Genomic DNA, 21,718 nt, shown 5'->3' with positions numbered 1-21,718 from the left:
AAGCACTGGCCTCAAACCTCAAGGCCTATAACCTGCCAAATGATAACTGTACCTTGTTTCAGTACATGGACGACCTTCTTTTGGCAGCCCCAACCCGAGAGGACTATTACCAAGGAACCCAGGACCTCCTCCATCTTTTATGGAAAGCAAGTTACAAAGTATCTAAAAAGAAAGCCCAAATTTGCCATGAAAAAATTAAATATCTAAGTTTCATAGTAAGCCACAGAGAACACCAGCTTGGCTATAAACAGAAGCAGGCCATTTGTGTACTCCCAGCCCCAACCACCTGGCATCAAAGAAGATAATTTTTAGAGGCAGCAGGATTTTGCCATATTTGGATTCCAAATTTTTCATTATATGGCTAAACCATTATATGAAGCCACAAAGGGGAAAAACAGCCCCTCCTTTAGAAGACTAATCAAGAAATAGCATTTGAACAGATCAAGGAAGATTTAACTCAGGCCCCAGCTTTAGGACTACCAGACATAACTAAGCCTTTCTTTCTATATGTTCATGAACAAAAAGAAATGGCTATAGGAGTTCTGACTCAAGTTATAGGGTCATTACATTGCCCAGTGGCATACTTATCCAAAGAACTGGACTCCATGCATGGTGCTAGGATGGCCTCCTTTTTTTTTTTGAGATGGAGTCTTGCTGTGTCGCCCAGGCTGGAGTGCAGTAGCGTGATCTCAGCTCACAGCAACCTCTGCCTCCTGGGTTCAAGAGATTCTTGTGTCTCAGCATCCCGAGTAGCTGGGATTACAGGCCCCTGCCTTGCTTGCAGGTCACCCACATGAAGGAGGGCATGAGAGTTCTGACTCAGCTGGTGGCCACCTACCCCCAGGGCTTTAAGATCTGGATGAACCCCATCACTCCCATCATCAGGTTGTGCCACCCCAACATCATCCGGTCTGTCATCAATGCCTCAGGTACCATGTGGAACACCTGGTGGTGAATGCTGTGGTGCATCTGAGGCCTGCAAGCCCCTCCTCCCCCAAGCTTCTGTGCAGCCCCTACAGTATCCAGACCCTTCCTTCTTGCTTCACCCTTAGCCATCTTCTCTTTCCTTCATGTATTCACCAACCCCTATCTCAGTGTCTCCTCCCACTACTGCCATCCCCCCACCACCCTGATGTTCTGTGCACCACTGGAGCCCCATGAGGCCTCAACCCAAGGCTCTGTCCTGGAAGGATCTCCCAAGCTTGAGGAGATGGATCTGGGCAGAGACATCCCCAAAGTCATGGGGTCAGGAATGGTCCAGAAGGAGATGGGCTGGGACAGCCCAGAGGAGAACATGGTCTCTGCTGGGGCAGGCTGGAAGGCTTCCTGGAAGAGAAGTTGCTGGAGCTGGGTTTCTAACAATGAGTAGGAATGTTTTAAAGTGGGGGATGAAGTGATGCAATGGGCAACATTAGAATTCAAGACCTTCTGCCAGGCCTGGCATCACCTTACATGTCCCCAAGCCCAGAACAATGAGGAGGACATGCAGTTGGTGGAGGATTTGGACTGCTATTTTCATGACATTCACCTCTGTGGGTCGGTTCCTTCTACCCCATCCTGTGGTTCTTCCACTATATGCTCATTGTCCTCTTGCTCCAGGCCCTAGGGATCTCCAGCAGGAGACGCCACCCCAGCCTGGAGCCCTACCTTTGCCCTCTGCCTTTCCCATCTTTGGACAGGTCAGGCTGAGCAGGGGAAGGGGCAGTGTCCCACAGAGACCATGACTCAGGCTCCAACATGCTGAGTGACTCTGGGGAGGTACTGGCTCTCTGGCTGCTGAGGTTTCTTTCAGTTGTGAGTGGTGGAAACTCAACCGGTGTGATCTAAGCAAATAAAGAGAATCTATTGGCTGCAGTGTCTGGGGAGGGGTGGCCTTCAGGGTCTGCAGTAACCAGGCTGGATCCAGGTCTCACAATGTCATTGGGAACGTCTCTCTCTCTCTCTCGGTTTTAGTGATCTCTACATCACTTTTTCTTTCAAGGCAGCTTTCTCCTTGTGACATCAACAATGAGTCCCAGAAGCTCAGTTCCTATGGGAAAGCCCATCTTTCCCCCAGAGTTCCCAGAAGTGGCCCACGATTTACTTGTCCTGGACTCGGTCACAGGACCAATTTTTCATCCAATTTCTATGTCTCTGATTGCCCGTCTTGGCAGGCATGAGGCTTCCAAAGCTACTGTTTTGGGGTTGATATGGTTTGGCTGTGTCCCCACACAAATCTTATCTTGAATTGTAGACCTCATAATCCCCACATGTCATGGGAAGGACCCAGTAGGAGGTAATTGAATCATTGGGGCAGGTTTTTCCCTGTGCTATTCTTATGATAGTTAATAAGTCTCATGAGATCTGATGGTTTTGTAAAGGCAGCTCCCCTCCACACACTCACTTGCCTGCTGCCATGTAAGACGTGCCTTTATTCCTCCTTCACCTTCCGCCATGATTGTGAGGCCTCCCCAGCTCTGTGGAACTGTGAGTCCATTAAACCTCTTTTTCTTAGTAAATTACCCAGTTTTGGGTATTTCCTCATAGCAATGTGAAAATGGACTCATACAGGAGCACAAAGAAGTTTGATGGTTAAGTTCTCAGGCCATGGGTGCCGACAGACCCAAGCTCAGGCCTCATGCTTGCCATGGTCTGGGACTGTGGGCAAGTGACTTTATCATTCAGAGCCTCATTCTCTTCATCTGGAAAATGAGGTGGAGGAGAACCCAGGGAACGTGGTGTTTGGGATCCACAAGGGGAAAGACCTTCTCTGTCCCTGTACCCAAAGAATCTGGAGAATCATGTATAGAGGATGTTGGAGGAAGCCCAGGAGGAGGCTCAGTACAGAAAGGATGGTGAGATGCTGCATGGAATTCCCAGAGCTTGGGTCTGGGTGCTTCCTTGCAGATTCATTTCTCTCACAGCCTAGGAGAGCATGAATTGAGTCCTGTGTGTTTTTCTCCAGATTCGCAGCTCAGAGGAAGGTCTCCTATACACACAAAGCCTGGTGTGCACCTTTGGGGATATGTGCTGCTGATGGGTGGGGCCCTGGCAGGCAGTCATCCACATCTTCCTCCCCACCTGCATCAAGCCTGTGCTCTTTGCTCCAGGTAGACATTGCACTGGCCAAGCTTGCCCACAGCTGGGGTCTTTGTGCTGCCTCCAGCTGGTTGGGAGACCGATGTGCAGACAGGAGGGGCTGTGGTGGAGATGTCACTGCCTCCGTTTCCCCTAGATTTCCACCTTTTTTACCTCTAATTCTGTCTGCTTGTGACTGGGGCGTGTCTGTGTGACAGCGGCTGCTGTATGGCCACAACTTCTCTGTGGCCACGTCTTGTCATGTGTATATTTACACCTGGGGCCTGGTTACACCTGGCATATGCCATACCTGTTTGCACCTGCTATATGTTTATCCCTGGGATCATATGGAGATGGTTATGTCTAGGGCTTAGCTGTGGCCAAGAGTATTTGGGGTATTTGGGGTCTGTCTGGTTCTTTCTGAGATTCTGTTTGAGATAGTCTTTTTCTTCTGCTGGTGACATCTGGGCCATGTTTGGGATGTGCCTCATGTCTGGGACCCAGGGTCTCTTTGTAAACATTCTGAGACATTGTTTGAGTATTGTTTGAGACAGGCTTCAGGGTATATTTGAGTCGTGATTACAGATCATTTGGGACCAGACATGGGCTATTTCTGGGATATGAAAGGGACCATATTTAAATCCGAATCCTAACTGAGGCCTGCCTATAGGGCATGCTAACGTCATTTCAGAGTGTCTAAGATCCTTGTTAGAGCATAGTGTATCATGCTATGGCTAGTTATGTATTTTGTGACCATGTCAGGACATGTTAACACATATCGGGGCCGTGTCACATGTTCCAGGTGTATGTCTGGAGAAGGCAGAGAGTGCTGAGGCAGAGAGAGTGTCCTAGGTCCCTGTAAAGGCATTTTGTGGAGCGATGAGCTATGCTCAGGTGTTGCAGAACATGTCACACTATGTAGCAGCCATGTGAAAGCGTGCTGGGGTGTGCTGTGCCACATTAAACTGCATTATTGCTCTACTCTGCTGCTGCTTGGTCTGGTCTCCGTTCCCCCTCCCTATCCACCTTTCTTTTTCTGGCCTTGGCCCCCTTCCTACTATGCTGTGCTTTGAGGGGGTAAGTGTGGTCTCTGGCTTGGAGCCTCACCCCACACCCAAAGTCCCTCCCTCACCCTTCTCCATGGTTTCTGATGATCCTCATTCATGTCAGTCACCATTGCACCAAAAGACGAGGCCTTCTACAAGCTCCTGAAGCCCTGGCTGGGTAAGTACCTGTAGGTGAAAAAGGGTGGGAAAAACCCTGGGGGATGGGTAAGAAGAGGGAGATACCCTTTCCCACGACCCTTGGCTGCCTCTACTAGGGGATGGGCTCCTGGTAAATGCCAGTGACAAATGGAGCCGCCACCATCGGATGCTGATGCTCGCCTTCCATTTCAACATCCTGAAGCCCCATATGAAGATTTTCACTGACAGTGTGAATATCATGCATGTGAATTCTTTGAACCCAGAGTTCCAACTGCAGCCTTGGGGTGGAGGCACCACAGAGAGATCTGGTCTGGAATTTTGGCTCTGCTGGGTGGCATTCAGCATTGCTTTTCCTCTCTGAGCCTTGGTTTCCTCAGCTGTAAAATGGGGATAATCATCCCTACTTAAAAGGTGGTCAAGGTGATGTAATGGAGTCATGTCCCTGGTGCATAGTAGGTGCCCAGAAAGTGTCTGTTTCTATGTTTCCTCTTGTAAACTCAAGAGGGTCATGATGACGATTGTATAGTAGCTGTTGCTGAGTAAGAAACCACTTGAAAACTCATTGATTTAAAACAATAAGGTTTTATGATGGCTAACAAGTCTATGAGACAGGTGGCTGGTATATTAGTCTGTTCTCATGCTGCTAATAAGGACATACCTGAGACTGGGTACTTTATAAAGGAAAGAGGTTTAATTGGCTCATAGTTCCACATGGATGGGGAGGCTTCACTATCATGGTGAAAGGTGAATGAGAAGCAAAGTCATGTCTTATGTGGTGGCAGGCAAGAGAGTGTATGCAGGGGAACTTCCCCTTTATAAAACCATCAGATCTTGAGAGGCTTATTCACTATCATGAGAACAGCATAGGAAAGACTCACCCCCATGATTCAATTATCTCCCACTTGGTCCCTTCCATGACACTTGGGAATTATGGGAGCTACAATTGAATATGAGATTTGGGTGGGGACACAGCCAAACCACATCTTCTATCCCTGCCCCCTCCTAAATCTCATGTCCTCACACTTCAACACCAATCACGCCTTCCAAACAGTCCCTCAAAGTCTTAATTCATCTCAGCATTAACTCAAAAGTCCACAGTGTAAAGTTTCATCTGAGATGAGGCAATTCCTTTCCGCCTATGAGCCTGTAGAATCAAAAACAAGTTAGTTACTTCCTAGATACAATGGGGGTACAGACATTGGGTAAATACACCATTCCAAATGAGAGAACTTGTCCGAAACAAAAGGGCTACTAGCCCCATGCAAGTCCAAAATGCAGTAGGGCAGTCATTAAACCTTAAAGTTCCAAAATGAACTCCTTTGACTCCATGTCTCACATTCAGGTCATGCTGATACAAGAGGTGGGCTCCCATGGCCTTGGGCAGCTCCACTCCTGTGGCTTTTCAGGGTAAAAGCCCCCTTCTAGCTGCTTTCACAAGCTGGTGTTGAGTGTCAGTTGCTTTTCCAGGTGCACAGTGCAAGCTGTCAGTGGATCTACCATTTTGGGATCTTGAGTGGCCCTCTTCTCACAGCTCCACTAGGCAGTGCCCCAGTAGGGACTATGTGTGGGGGCTTGCACCCCACATTTCCCTTCCATATGGCCCTACCAGAGGTTCTCCATGAGGGCCTCACCCTTGCAGCAAACTTCTGCCTGAACATCAGGCATTTCTGTACATCCTCTGAAGTCTAGGCCGAGGTTCCTAAACCTCAATTATTGACTTCTGTGCACCCACAGGCTCAACACTACTTGGAAGCTGCCAAAGCTTGGGACTTGCACCCTCTGAAGTCATGGCCCAAGTTGTACCTTGGCCACTTGCCATGGCTGGAGCAGCTGGGATGCAGGACACCAAGTCCTTAGGTTGCACACAGCAAAGGGACCCTGGGCCTGGCCCAAGTAACCATTTTTTTTTTCCTCCTAGGACTCTGGGCCTGTGATGGGAGGGGCTGCCACTAAGGTCTCTGACGTGCCCTGGAGTCATTTTCCCCATTGTCTTGGTGATTAACATTTGGCTCCTTGTTACTTCTGTGAATTTCTGCAGCAGGCTTGAATTTCTCCCCAGAAAATGGGTTTTTCTTTTCTATTGCATCATCAGGCTGAACATTTTTCAAACTTTTATTCTCTACTTCCTCTTGAATGCTTTGATGCTTAGAAATTTCTTCTGCCAGATACCCTAAATCATGTCTCTCAAGTTCAAAATTTCACAGATCTCTAGGGCAGAAGCAAAGTGCTGTCAATCTCCTTGCTAAAGCATAGCAAGAATCACCTTTATTCCAGTTCTCAACAACTTCCTTACCTCCATCTGAGACCACCTCAGCCTGGACTTCATTGTCCATATCACTATCAGCATTTTGGTCAAAGCCATTCAACAAGTCTCTAGGAAGTTCTAAACTTTCCCACATCTTCCTGTCTTCTTCTGAGCCCTGCAAACTGTTCCAATCTCTGCCTGTTACCCAGTTTCAAAGTCACTTCTACATTTTTGGGTATCTTTACAGCAGCAACTCACTCTACCAATTTACTATATTAGTCCATTCTCATGCTGCTAATAAAGACATACCCAAGACTGGGTAATTTATAAAAGAAAGAGTTTCAATTGACTTACAGTTCTGCAGGGCTGGAAAGGCCTCAGGAAACTTACAATCATGGTGGAAGGGGAAGCAAACACCTCCTTCTTCACATGGCAGCAGCAAGAGGAAGTGCTGAGCAAAAGGGGGAAAAGCTCCTTATAAAACCATCAGATCTTGTGAGAACTCCCTCACTACCATGAGAACACCATGAAGGTAACCACCACCAGGATTAAATTGCCTCCCACCAGGTATCTCCCACGACAAATAGGGATTATGAGAACTATAATTCAAGATGAGATTTGGGTGAGGACACAGCCAAACCATATCAGTGGGTTCTTCAGGATGTGCAAGTGATATTCATGGCACATGAGCAGCTGTGGGTCAGGTAGGCAGCTTTGCTGGTCTTGGCTCAGTTCTCTCAAGTGTTTGGGTTTTGTCTGGCTTCAAATTGACACAGATGTCCTCAGCTGGGATTCCTGGACTTTCCTCCAGGGATTCTATCCCTCCAGAAGGCACCCCATGGTTCACATGGCAGACAGGGTTCCGGGGAGTGAGACAAGGCAGGTTAGATTCATTAGTTATTACCTCATCAATTTCACATTGTATTTTGTCAGAGAAAGCCAAAAGTCCAACAGAGAATCAAAAAGTGATGGGGAGTAAAAAATGCTCAATCTCTTAATGGAAGTCACTGAAAAAATCACATTTCAAAGGGTATGGATATGGGGGGCAAATGAAGAATTTGGGCAAGGGCTTTGTGACATCTCCAGAATTTTTTAAAAAGTTGCAAATTGATAAGTTAGCTTATTATGGTTTCATGGATTCTGCCAGAAGACATGAGATTTGTGGGTAAGAGACAAAGCATGATTTATTACTCATAGCACAGCAAGGATCATGTGTTTCTTGTTGGTTTGCTTTTTTCCCCAAGCCACCCAAATCCCATGGGGCAACACAGGTGGGCTTCTACTGATGCTTGCTGACATAGTATATCGCATAACAGGGATGGAGCAGTAGGCTTAGGAAATCTGCTTTTATAGCAAGCCTGATAAGTGTCAAAAGGGAGTCATTACCTCATCCCTCAAGGCTGTTCTCTGCAAACACAACTCTCAGAAATGGCTCCAGTTAAGAATATCAGTGTCTTACATTCTTGGCATACCCAGAAAGGATACTCAGGGCACATGGAAGACTACCTCTCCCAGCATAGGGATAGTGTAATAAATTCTTGTAATCAATTTATAACAATGCAGGTGAGGAAATCCAACATTTGTTGAGTACGCACCCTATCGGCCAGAAACAATGCCATGTTTCCACTCCAAGATGCAAGTATATATTGACTAATTTACTTTTAACAACTCTGTGAACAACAGATTATTTCTGCCCCAGTGTAGATGATGAAACTGGGTCTGAGAGATTAGGGAGCTTGCCCAAGTTCACCTAGCTAATAATTGAGGTTGGAATAGTGCAGCAGGATTTCTAATCTTGTTGATGTGGCACCAAGTTACATGATCTCAACTGTTCCTGAAGATTTGACAGGGGAAGGGAGGTTAATGCGTTGACCAACAGCATGCAAGGGTGGAACGTGAATCCAAGTTCTCCTGAACCCCAGTCTTGGGTCTTCGTCTCTTAATAGTAACAGTTTTTGTTCCCAAGATAACCTGTTCCTCCGTGGGGAGGGGTTCCTGGGGAGAAGACAAAAAGGTTGGCTTTGGGAAAGTCCATCTTGATGGTTGGGCTTGAGGAAGGACTCAAAGGAGCTAGGGACCAGCCCCAGCTGTGCCTCCTTCTCTGGCTAGGCCAAGTGGCAGCTCCTGGCCTCAGAAGACGGTGCCCATCTGGACATGTTTGAGCACATCAGCCTTGTGACCTTGGACAGTCTGCAGAAATGTGTCTTCAGCTTTGACAGTCATTGTCAGAAGTGACTCTTTGCCCGTGGCCTGAGAACTTGAGCCATGAACCCAAAGGAGTAGGTTGGGGAGAGAAGACTGACCGGGGCAACCTGAGTGCCTGCCTCATCGGGGCAACCAGAAGTGCCTGGAGGAGTTATGTCATAGTCTAAATGACTGGTATAAATGTTATCATGAGGTTTCTAGGGAGCCCTTGAAGGGATTTGAGCTGATGGGCATGGTCAGAGCTGAGCTCTGTGGGGGACTGACTGTAATGTAGATGTTGCATGGAGTTGACATTGGATGCAAGGATACTAGGGTGGGGCATGGACTTTGGACCAGCTGGAAGAGCAGGAAGTCTGAGCTTTGTGGATAGTTTCAGGAAGGAGAAGGGACAGAACTCTATACTGGGGGCAGGGGAGACAGAATAAGAACATGATGTTCAAGCTGTGGTCTGAGTGCCCAGGGGCATGGAGGAAGCTCATAGAGATGGAAATCAGGGAGATAAGAGAGTTTGGAGAGTCAATCTCATGGCTGATCCTCACTCTGTAACTGTGGGGGCATCTGTTTTTGGATACTGTGTTTCCTGATAGAAGGTAGCTCCTGGATGCTGGTGGGAGATGCTCCTGTGGCTTCAGGTGTGTTAAGTTGTTGCCTTCCTTTCTGCCCTTATCCTGCAGGAAGCCCAGTCAATATATTGCCACCATCTTGGAGCTCAGTTCCCTGGTGGCAAAAAGAAACCGGAATATCCTCCTGCACATGGACTTTCTGTACTATCTCAACCCCAGTGGATGGCGCTTCCGCAGGGCCTGCTGCCTGGTGCATGACTTCACAGAAGCCACCATCCAGGAGCAGCGCCACACCCTTACTAGCCAGGGAGTTGATTATTTCCACCAAGTAAAGGCCAAGTCCAAGACTTTGGACTTCATTGATGTGCTCCTGCTGAGCAAGGTGGGGTTCTCTGGGATCTGAATTCAAAAAGTAGAAGGGAGCTTCATGTCAAATGTCAGATCAAAGAACTTGGATGTGATCCAGAGGGCACTGGGGAGCAATGGAAATTGCTTGAGCAGGGGAGGGACAGGTCAGAGATAGGTTTTAGAGATGACTGAGTGGGACACAAATAGCAGGGGACCTCTAGGTGTGAAACTGACAAGTCTGATATTTTACTCTATTTACAAGTTAATAAGCCAGTGTGTCACATTTTTATCTATACATCTACATCTATATCTATGTCTATGTGCTGTATATGTCATTGTCTATGTCTGAGTCTGTGTCTGTGTATGACTATGTGTCTGTATGACTATGTCTTTGTCTTTGCCCATGTCTGCATCTTTGCCTTTTTGTGTGTTTATGTCTATATCTTTGCCCATGTCTTTTTTATGTCTATGTCTTTGTGTCTTTTCTATGTCTATGTCTTTGTCTTGGTCTGTATTTGTCTACGTCTTTGTGTCTTTTCTGTGTCTATGCTTTTGTTTACGTCTCTGTCTATGTTTATAGCTTTGTTCATGCCAATATCTATGTGTATATCTGTGTCTATCTCTATCTTTTTGCCTTTTTCTGTGTCTGAGTCTTTGTCTATGTCTATGTGTATTTGTGTGCCTGTGTCTGTTTCTATATCTGTGTCTTTCTCTTTGTCTATGTCTGTCTATGACTATGTCTATGTTGATGTCTTTGTTTACATCTGTGTATTCGTCATTGTTTGTCTATGTCTTTCTCTATGCCTATGTCTTTTTTATGTCTATGTCTATGTTATTCTCTATGTCTACCTTTGTCTATTTCTGTGTGTACATATTTCTCTATGCCTATGTCTTTGTCAGTATCTATATCCATGCCTATGTCTTTGTCTATATCTATATCCATGCCCTTGTCTTTGTCTATGTGTCTGTGTCTATGCCTATGTCTTTCTGTGTATATGTCTATTGTGACAGATGCATTAAACACCTGGATCAGAGCAGCCCGTTTATTGCTCACAGCAATACTAGCAGCCAGAGTAGGATTGTGGCACTGGCTCTCCATTCCCAAATCAAATTCCTCCAAGGAGAATGCAATGTTTTTACCTTTATGTGCAACAGAGTTTGCACCCTAGGAGAGGTGCCCTACATTATGAGTCTTGGCATATCTTCTATTTCTTTGCTCTAGTGAGAGAGAAAGAGAAAGAAAGAGACAGACTGGTGGGGGATACAGGGAGGAGAAAGTATTTTGTTCTGGAGCATAAACAAATCCTCTTTAGTGAGATGCCATAGTCTGTAGACTTACAACCCAAATATCTCCAGGGGACATAAGATAAGAGTCTATGGATTTAGCACTCTAGAATGTGAGCAAATATTTTTGGAGCAATCCTTAATCTCTAACTTGCAAAGCAAATTGCCGATTATCCTGTAACCCAGGTTGCCAGGAAACTTTTCTCAGAAAGTTCTCATCATGCAGAAATATGAAAATATTCATAGGTCATTGAGTCCTCCCACTAGGGACAAAAGAAGAGACAAGGAGGCCAGGGAGGAAGCCTGTGGGTTGGGGGCTCTGGTGATGGTGACCAAGAGACATCTAGGCATGCAGGGTGGGCTTGGGATTCTGGAAGGAGGGGTCTTCAGAGATTGTCTGACTTTAGACTGAGGATCCTTCAGAGCTAGTGTGATTGTGTGTGTGTGTGTGTGTGTGTGTGTGTGTGTGTCTTGCCTTCTCACCAGGATGAAGATTGGAAGGAGTTGTCTGATGAGGAAATAAGAGCAGAAGCTGACAACTTCATGTTTGAGGGTGAGTGTCCCAGTGTGGGACTACAGTAGGGACAGGGGCCTCTCCATTCCAGGGATGTGGGAGATGAACCCTGCCTCACTCCATTCAGCCCATCCTCCCCCCAACCCCACCATCCTCCTGAGGACCTAGATGCATGGACACTGTCCACCCTCTGGTGCTGAAGCAGCCCAGAGACTCAAGCCTGTCTTGCTGCCTCTCAGGTCAGGACACCACGGCCAGTGGCCTCTCCTGGGTCCTATACAACCTTGCAAGGCACCCAGAATACCAGGAGCACTGCTGGCAGGAGGTGCAAAAGCTTCTGAAGGACCACGAGCCTAAAGAGATTGAATGATGAGTGCAGGTCCTTCTGGCCAGTTCCTGAGGCCCTCTCATTGGCTGTGCTCTCCAAGTGGGAAGTGGGGAAGTTGTTTTGTCAATTCTGCCACTTTTGCTTACTGGGAATAGAAGTAGAGGACCACAGGCAGGGCCAGCCTGGCTAGCAGGGGAAAGATTGCAGGCTGCTAGGACAGAAAGACCTGGGCTACTATTCCTTAAAGAACTAAAATTATAACTACCAGTTGATCCAGCAATCCCTCTACTGGGTATCTACCCTCCAAAAAGAAGTCATTATATGAAAAAGACACATGTACACACATGTTTTTAGCAGCGCAATTTGTATTTGCAAAAATATGAAACCAACCTAAGTACCCATCAACCAATGAGTGGATATAGAAAATGTGGTATATGTACACCATGGAGTACCACTCAGCCATCAAACAGAATGAAATATGGCTTTGCAGCAACTTGGCTGGAGCTGGAGGCCATTATTCTAAGTGAAGCAACTCAGGAATGGAAAACCACATGTCATATGTTCTCACTTATAAGTGGGAGCTAAGCTATGGGTATGTAAAGGCATACAGAGTGGTTTAATGGGCACTGGAGACTCAGAAGAGGGAAGGTGGGAGGGGGTGAGGGACAAAAAACTACATATTGGGTTCAATGTATGCTACTCACAGGCATAAGGATGATATAATGGACTTAGGGGACTCAAGGACAAGGATGAGAGGGGGTTAGGGAGAAAAGATTACATATTAGGTACAGTGTATGCTGCTTGGGTAATGAGTGCACTAAAACCTCAGAAATCACCACTAAAGAACTTATCTATGTACCACCTGTACCCCCCAAACTATTGAAATAAATAGAAATAGAGATGCAGCTGGGCGCGGTGGCTCACGTCTGTAATCCCAGCACTTTGGGAGCCTGAGGCAGGTGGATCATGAGGTCAGGAGTTCAAGACCAGCCTGGCCAAGATAGTGAAACCCCATCTCTACTGAAACTACAAAAAATTTAGCCAGGCATGGTGGCGGGTGCCTGTAATCCCAGCTACTCAGGAGGCTGAGGCAGGAGAATCGCTTGAACCCAGGGGGCGGAGGTTGCAGTGAGCTGAGATCACGTTACTGCACTCCAGCCTGGGTGACAGAGTGAGACTCTGTCTCAAAAATAAATAAAAAATAAATAAATAAATAAAATAAGAGAGAGAGAGACAGAGACAGAGAGAGAGAGAGATGCAACATGTAGATAACAAGTATATTAGATATAGATTAATATAAAAGGTAGAGAAATAAATATTTGAAGGAATAAGGGAAAGAAAATTAAAAAGGAAAGACTGGACTGCTGAGAGAATTAGTGACAATAAGTGAGAGGAGATGATGCCACTTAGCACACGTTCTGCAAATGAACGTCACACCCTTCCTTTTCTCCAGGAAATATTTTTTTGAACATTTTCACTTCCTTAATGTTTGCTCTTCTGTTCCCTAATTCCCATCCTTATGTCCAGTCCAGGGATTCATGACGGGGACCTCAGAGTAAAAATCATTCATTTATTGTCCAGAACACCTGGATTGTTCATCCACCCGGTCCTCATTCAGCAAATGCTCCCACACTGTATTCCCACCCCCAGTTCTTTTCACATTACCTGTCTGTGCTCAGGAGACCTTGGGAAGGACACAACCCAGGGACCTGTTTTCCAGGTGCTTCCCGCCCACATGGGAGCGGTCCCTGCCCCACATGGGCAGGGATGGGGTTTACAGTAAGAGAAGCATGACTCGGGGGTATAGAAAGTGTCTCGGTTGAGACACTGACCTGACCTGAATGATGGTCAGTAGATATTTGGGTGCAGTTGGGGTACAGTGGCTCAGTAAGATCTCCTGGGTTGAGAGAAAGGAGCAGAGAGAAGGAGGAGAGAGAGAGGGAGATATTAGGTCATAATGAGATGATGAAACTGGAGATGGCAGCAGGGGCTGGCTATGGAAGCCTTGGGGAAAATGTTAATGACTTTGGCTTTTACGCAAGGGCAATGGGGAGCCAAGGGACGCTTTTAAGGAGGGGAGGGAAAGGTCAGAGCTGGTACCAGGAAGATCTTTCTCAGGCTACTGTGGAGGGTGTACTGGAGAGGACCAGCAAACTATCAAACTATAGTCACCCCACTGATCTGTCGAGTACTGTTTTTTTTTTTTTTTTTTTTGAGATGGAGTTTTACTCTTGTTGCCCAGACTGGTGTCCACTGGCGTGATCTCAGCTCACTGCAACTTCCGCCTCCCGGGTTCAAGCGATTCTCATGCCTCAACCTCCTGAGTAGCTGGGACTACAGGCATGTGCCACCACCATGCCCAGCTAATTTTTGTATTTTTAGTAGAGACATGGATTCACTATGTTGGCCAGGCTGGTCTCGAACTCCTGACCTCAGGTGATCTGCCTACCTAAGCCTCTCAAAGTGCTACAATTACAGGCGTGAGCCACTGTGCCCAGCTTGAGCAGTTTTTATTTCTCCTGTCAAACCATACATTTGTACCCATTAATCAACATCTCCTCATCCCCCCTTCCCTCTACCAATCTACTTTCTATTTTCATGAGATCCATTTTTTTTCAGCTCCTGCATATGAGTGACACCATGCAATATTTGTCTTTCTGTGCTTGGCTTATTTGTCTTACCACAATGACCTTCAGTTTCATCCATGTTGCTGCAAAGAACAAAATTTCAGCCTTTTTAATGGCTGAATAGTATTCCATTGTGTAGATATGCCACATTTTCTTTACCCATTCATTCACTGATGGGCACTTAGCTCGATTCCATATTTTGGCTGTTGTGAATAGTGTTGCAATTAACATGGGAGTGCAGGCATATTTTCAATATATTGATTTTCTTTCTTTTGGATATATAGGCAGTAGTGAAATTTCTGGGTTATATGGTAGTTCTAGTTTTAGTTTTTTTGAGGAACCTCCATGCTGTTCTCTGCAGTGGCTGTACTAATTTATATTCCCACAGTATGTGAGAGTTCCCCTTTCTCCATATCCTCACCAGCATCTATTATTGCCTTTTTGACAAAAGACATTTTAACTGGGTTAGATGATATCTCCTTGTGGTTTTAATTTGCATGTCTTATGACGATTAGTGACATTGAACATTTTTTCCATCTACCTGTTGGCCATTCGTATGTCATCTTTTGAGAAATGTCTACTCAGATCTTTTGCCCATTTTTAAATTATATGATTTGTTGTTGTTTTTTTTCTTTACTATTGAGTTGTTTGAACTCCTTTTATATTCTAGTTTTTAATCTCTTGTTAAATGGATAGTTTGGAAATAATTTCTGCCACTCTATAGCTTGTTCCTTTACTTTGTTAATTGTTTCCTTTGCTGTACAGAAGCTTTTTAGCTTGATATAATCCCATTTGTCTATTTTTGCTTTTTCTTTGCCTGTATTTTTGAGATGTTACACAGAAAATCTTTGCCCAGATCAATATTCTGGAGTATCAAACCAAGATTTCAAGCAAAATTATGCACATGGTTAAAAAAGAAGTGTCCAAAAGAGTTTATGATAAAAATGAACTTCCCTATTAAGCTCCACCCTAGCGTTGACTGTGGTCAATAGTTTTCTGTGCATTCTTCTAGAGAATGGCTATCCTGATGCCCACATTTATATAAACGCACACTCCCCTTTTCTGTATAAATAAAAGTAGATAAAATACACACAGGTCTGCGCATTACCAATATATCTCTGAGGCCAGGCATGGTGGCTCCTGTTTGTAATCTCAGCACTTTGGGAGGCTGAGGAGAGCAGATCACTTTAGGCCAGGAGTTCGAGACCAGCCTGGCCAACACAGTGAAACCACGTCTCTACTAAAAATAGAAAAAATTAGCCAGGCGTGTTGGCACATGCCTGTAGTCCCAGCTATTCAGGAGGTTGAGGCGTGAGAATTGCTTGAACTTGGGAGGTGGAGATTTCAGTGAGTTGAGATCATGCCACTGCACTCCAGCCTGGGTAACAGAATGAGACTCTGTCTCAAAAAAAAAAAAAAAAAAAGAAACAAAAACAACCTATATATATATTTGAGCTTTAAAAAAATTTTCTCAATTAACAAGTTTTTGGAAATGAGTTTTTTTTTAAATTTGTTTTTTACTTTTAATTGAGAAATTTTATTTATATATATTTATAGAGTGTGATATTATGACATATATATATATACAATCTATAGTAATTAAATCAAGGTACTGAACTCACCCACCACCTCATTTACTTATCATATTTGTGGTAAGAACATTTGAATTTTTTTTTTTTAACCATTTTTAGGTAATACAATACATTGTTAACTAAAGTCACCATGCTGTGTCCAATAGATCTGAACTTATTCCTCTTTAACTGAAACTTGTACTCTTTAACCAACATCTCACCATTTCCTCTCCCTTCCCTTCAGCCCTGGCCTCCAGTAACCACTGTTCTACTCTCTGCTTCTATGAGCTTGACTACTTTAGATCAAGTTTTACTTATTTCAGATAAGTAAGATCATGCACGTTTGTCTTTCTGTGCCTGTCTTACTTCACTTAGCATAAGGTCCTCCAGGTTCTTCTGTGTTGTGGCAAATGATATATATTTTTTTGTGTGTTTTTAAGGCTGAATGATATTCCATTGTGTATATATACCATATGGAAAATGAGCATTAATTTACAAAAACAATGACGAGAACAAGTTCTTCTTGCACCAAATGGGATATTACAGATAAGACAAGGATTATCCTTGACAATCCTATCCCACTTAATCCCCTCCCTTTCTCCAAATGGGTCTCTAGAGCCATACAATTGTCTGTTTATCTCTCTCTCTCCTCTGTTTCGTCTATCAAACATCATCATCTACAATGTATCTTCTATCTATGAATTATCTATGAGTCATCAATATTCATATACATCTATATACTTTTTCCCTTTTGCATATACATATCTACACATTTTATAACTTGTTTTTGTCACTCAGCAGTGTGTCTTACAGCTATTTTTTTCTGCGTATTTCATATTTTATTCAGCTCATTCCTATATTGGACACTTATGTAAAGGTTTCCATAGGCAGTCGGCATGTGTGTACAGTGACCTTTGCTTACAAGTGTAGACATCTCTGCAGGACAAATTCTGTGAAGTGAAATTGAAGAATCAAAGACCATTTGCACTGTACGATTTCAATTATGATAGAAAGTCCATTTCTATTAGCTGATTTGATGGCACAGGCTTTCCAGTAACTTTACCAAAAGTAGTGTTGTACTATTGAATTTCAAATCTTTGTCAATCTTTAAATTTCTACTTTTAATGAACATTTCCCTAATTAAGAGTGAGATTGAACATCTCTTGCACATCTTGATAGGTTGTTTTCTTTTTATGGAAGTGGTTTTCTTATTTTTTGCTCTTTTTCTTTGGATTCTTTAAAAATATTTACTTTTACAAATGTGTATTAAAATTAATCTCGTTTTCTCTGTTTTGTTACAAAATATTGCCTTTTAACTTTTGGAGTATACTTTTGATGAATTTCTATGAAGTTAAATTCCTCCACTTTTTTTCTTCTACAGCCAGAAAATCCAACCATTTCTCCAAGAGTTTTAGGGGACTCCCTTTACCAGATGTGACATTTTAGCTTATTCATGCGTCTGTCTCTGAGTTCTCCATTCTGTTTCATGAGTCTATTTTCTTATTTTTGCAATGGTGCCACACTGCTTGTATTCGTCTGACTTTGTAATTGTTCTTTTAACATTATTTTTTCTTTTTTGGAGACAGAGTCTCTCTCTGCTGCCCAGGCTAGAGTGCAGTGGTGCAATCATAGCTCACTGCAGCCTCGAATACCTGGGCTTAAGCAGTCCATCTCAGCCTCCTGAGTAGCTTGGACTACAGGCCTGCACCACCACATCTGGCTAATTTTAAAAAAATTATTTTGTCAAGTTGGGGTCTCGCTTTGTTTCCCAAGCTTGTATTAAACTCCTGGTCTCAAGTGATCCTCCTGTCTTGACCTCCCAAAATGCTGTGATTACAAGCATGAGCCACCGTGCCCAGCCTGTAGTAGTTTGTAATATTGGGTGGAATGACTTCCCTCTCTTTAAATTTTATTTTCAGATTGACCTAGCTCTTCGTGATCTTTTATTTTTCAGAAAAAAATTAGAGTATGTTTATCAACTTCCTCAAAAAATCAGATAGATTTTTAAACTTGATTTGAATATATTTTATTGGTTGACTTGGATATATGATTGATATGTGGAAAATGGGTTACTTCACACAGCAGTGACACATTCTACCCTAGTGTGTGGAATGGATATCCATTTAGTCTCCCTGTAACAAACTCCATGTGGAACAAATGTTTGAGGATTAGAAAACTAGAAAAAAAAAAGAAAGTTTCCAAAGAAAATTTAACCTGGTAGTTTAAAAAGACATATTTTAAAAAATCAAAATGCCAACTGTAAAAAAAAAGAAAATGAATTTGCATAAAAATAAGTATTCTTTGTGGCAAGAGAGCAAACTCATAATCCAAATGAATAAGAAACAAAATATACATTCAGTGTTTTGCTTGTATTCATCATTGCACTAGAGATACTAGCAAATGCAATTAGACAAGGAAAAAAGAGAGTATGTAATTCGAAACGTGGGGGTAAATGTATCATTTTGGCAGACAGTGATTCTGATTCTGTACTTAAAAGAAACAAGAGAATCTACTAGAAAACTTTTATAAACACTGATGACCCAGTAAGGGAGCTGAATTCTTTTTCTTGACATTTCTTCCTCTTGTGTGGCTATTTAAATTTTTAATACCAATACACTTAACTGGTTCAAAATCTATAAAGTTTACTTACCCCAGTGGCCAAAACCACCCAAATTCCACACACACACAGATTGTCTAAGTTATTATATTTTTATGTATTTTTTCCAGAGCTACTTTTAGCATCTTTAAAAAATTCCATAGTAAAGTACTATACACTGCATGGACTGCTTTGTATCTTTTCTCTTTTTTTTTTTTGAGACAGAATCTTACTCTGTTGCCCAGGCTGAAGTGCAGTGGCAGGGGCTTGGCTCACTGCAACCTCCACCTCCCAGGTTCAAGCAATTCTCCTGCCTCAGTCTCCCAAGCAGCTGGGACTACAGGCATAGGCCACCACACCCAGCTAATTTTTGCATTTTTAGTAGAGATGAGGTTTCACCATATTGGCCAGCCTGGTCTCAAACTCCTGACCTTGTGATCCACGCGCCTTGGCCTCCCAAAGTGCTGGGATTACAGGCTTGAGCCACCACTCCCGGTCCTTTTCTCATTTAAGTGCATATTGCTCCCTTCTTGTATATCTCCTGGGACCTGTGTGAAAATAAGGTTTTCTTAATCTGGAAGTATAAAATAATATTCCCATGGTTTCTCCTACAGCTTTTAAGATTCTTTAAAAATTTTTTTTAAATACTTGATTCATCTGGATATTATCTTGTTATAAGACATGGGAACAAGGTTAAGTTTACTTTTTTTCCAGGCAGTTCCCCAGTTATCCCAAGAGCTTTTATTAAATGATCAATAATGTTGCTATTGATATGAGACACCATTTTTAGCACGTACTGTGTTCATTGGGCACACAATTAACATGCATTCATTAGTCTTTCTTGGTAGAAATAACAACCAGCTGGAAAAGAGCATAAAAGAAAAGATGCCAATAATAATAATGTAAAATACCTGGATTAAATTTAACAAGAAATATGAAATCTCTATATTCCAAATGAATTTATAAATTTCCTTGAACCCAAATAAATAAAAAGTGACACATTTTTCCATAGCAACAAAAGTATCTAGGAGTGGATTTAACAAAATATGCCTAAGATATCTAAGCAAATTTTAAACTCTATTAAAAAACTCAGAATCACCATCTGCCAAAATGATACATTTACCCCCCACATTTCAAATTACATACTCTCTTTGTTCCATGTGGAGTTCATTACAGGGAGAAAAGGTCTCACTTGCAAACAGAGAACTGGAGAGTTGTGTCTTTGCTACCTTGGTAATGATTGGGGCTGGATGTTTTTTTAGAGATGACTTGGCCCAGCTGCCCTTCCTGACCATGAGCTTCAAGGAGAGCCTGCGGCTGCATCCCCCAGCCCCGGTCATCTCCCGACGCTGCACCCAGGACATTGTGCTCCCAGACGGCCGAGTCATCCCCAAAGGTGCCCACAGCCTCATAGGGAGGAGCCTCCTGGGTAGGAAAAGGGGCCTCTCAGGCAGGGAGGCCTTGTCCTGACTGCCCCCTTCTCTCCTACAGGTGTTGTCTGTCTCATCAGTATTTTTGAAACTCACCACAACCCAACTGTGTGGCCGAACCCTGAGGTGCTGCCTCCCCAATACCCCCCCGCCTACTTTTTAAGGTCCATTCTAGGGGTCGTAGAGGAGGGGGCAGGGTTTTGACTAAGATAATCCAACATCACCTCCCTCCAAGACACACACAACTATCTGTCTCTCCAAGGCTGGTGGACCTGGGAGACTAATCCAGCAACCCTTCTTGGTCTCACCTCCAGGTCTATGACCCCTTCCGCTTCGACCCAGAGAATAGCAAGGAGAGGTCACCTCTGGCTTTTATTACCTTCTCAGCAGGGTCCAGATAAGGGTGGCCTGTGTCTGAGGCAGGGATGGGGTGATGGGTGCGGGGGTTGAAAACCGAGGATGTTGCAGATGGTCCCAGTTCCAGATTTCCTTTCCTTTCCTCCTCTGGAGTTTATGGGCAAAGGTCCATAGAACAGGTTTGGGTAGTTCCAAGAATGGTCTGTGATATGCTCAGAACCCCCACCCCCATCTGCTTGTCTCAGTTGGGGCTGGCGTCTGGGCCAGGCTCCAGGGATATGCAAGTCCATATGGGGGTCCCAGGCACAGTTAGCTCCCTTCTCTGCCCCTCCCTGGCTGGCTTTTTGGAATCTTTAGTTCCCTTCCTTGCAAACGTGCCACTGCTCTGTCTGCCCCTCCTGGCTGGCGTTCTCTGTGACCCACTTCCCCTGCCTTCAGGGAGCCCCCTCCCTTTCTATTCTGGGTCCCCCGATGCTACCCAGACAACCTGGTCAACAGATGCTTTCTGAGACCACCCCCACCCTCCCCAACTTCGCGCTCTCCCAAGAGTGTCACGGGGAGGGCGAATCCCCACTCTTTCACCTACAGGTTCCTCCTCCATTCCCAGCACAGCCCACCCTGGCCCATCTTGGGCCATCCCTTTTGACCCTTGAGATTCAAAGCCAGACCACTGGATGCAAACACCACCCCAAAGGCATGGGATCTGGATCAGATTGCTTGGGCTCAAGCCTCAGCTCTGCTGTGTGACTTGGGCAAGTTAATTCCCCTCTCTGAGCTTCAGTTTCCCAACCATATAATGGTGACAACACTACCTACCTCAGGGTTGTCCAGAGGACTAAGTGTAAAAACTCAGAGTTGTGTGTGCCTGATTCAGGGTCTGGGGCCAGGGATGGGGCTGGGATGCGGGGTCCTGGGTGCAGTCAGAGTCCCTTCCCCCGCACCAGGAACTGCATTGCGCAGGCGTTTGCAATGGCTGAGATGAAGGTGGTCCTGGCACTCACGCTGCTGTGCTTCCGTGTCTGTCCGGACCACACGGAGCCCTGCAGGAAGCCGGAGGTCATCATGTATGCAGAGGGCGGACTTTGGCTGTGGGTGGAGCCCCTGAGCGTGGACCCACAGTGACCCATAGCCACTTGGCCTTGGACCCCACCCAACCCACCCACCCACACCTTTGCAGATTCCCATGAATAAAACTGTGCTGTCCCCTCTGCCTGAGTCTCACCCAGAACCATCACGGGGTGCTTGGGGACTGTGAGGATTCAGAGGTGGGCTGGGTCAGTGGGAGGCAGGGGATCAGGGCAGGGGGGCGTCTCTGAGAGCAACACCCTGACTACCTCCCTGGCTGAACACGAGACCTACACTCCGGTGACAGGTTCTCCTGGAGGCCA

At 44.7% G+C, this 21,718-nt stretch overlaps 1 protein-coding gene across 1 annotated transcript; it reads left to right on the top strand.

The window, feature by feature from the left end:
* Positions 1-802: 802 nt before the first annotated feature.
* LOC100437847 (cytochrome P450 4F2-like) lies at positions 803-21,474 on the top strand. The gene is given in 12 exon segments (XM_024237622.3): positions 803-929; positions 4,228-4,281; positions 4,379-4,506; positions 8,617-8,738; positions 9,387-9,657; positions 11,394-11,460; positions 11,661-11,794; positions 13,515-13,521; positions 19,808-19,939; positions 20,035-20,099; positions 20,288-20,364; positions 21,257-21,474. Coding segments are annotated over 12 exon segments (1,377 nt in total). The 5' UTR covers positions 803-805; the 3' UTR covers positions 21,453-21,474.
* Positions 21,475-21,718: the final 244 nt, after the last annotated feature.

The sequence above is a fragment of the Pongo abelii genome, chromosome 20 (genome assembly GCF_028885655.2).
Source record: "Pongo abelii isolate AG06213 chromosome 20, NHGRI_mPonAbe1-v2.0_pri, whole genome shotgun sequence".
Lineage (NCBI taxonomy): Eukaryota > Metazoa > Chordata > Mammalia > Primates > Hominidae > Pongo > Pongo abelii.
The sequence above is the reverse complement of the archived record's forward strand: the minus strand, read 5'-3'. Positions and strand labels throughout refer to the sequence as shown.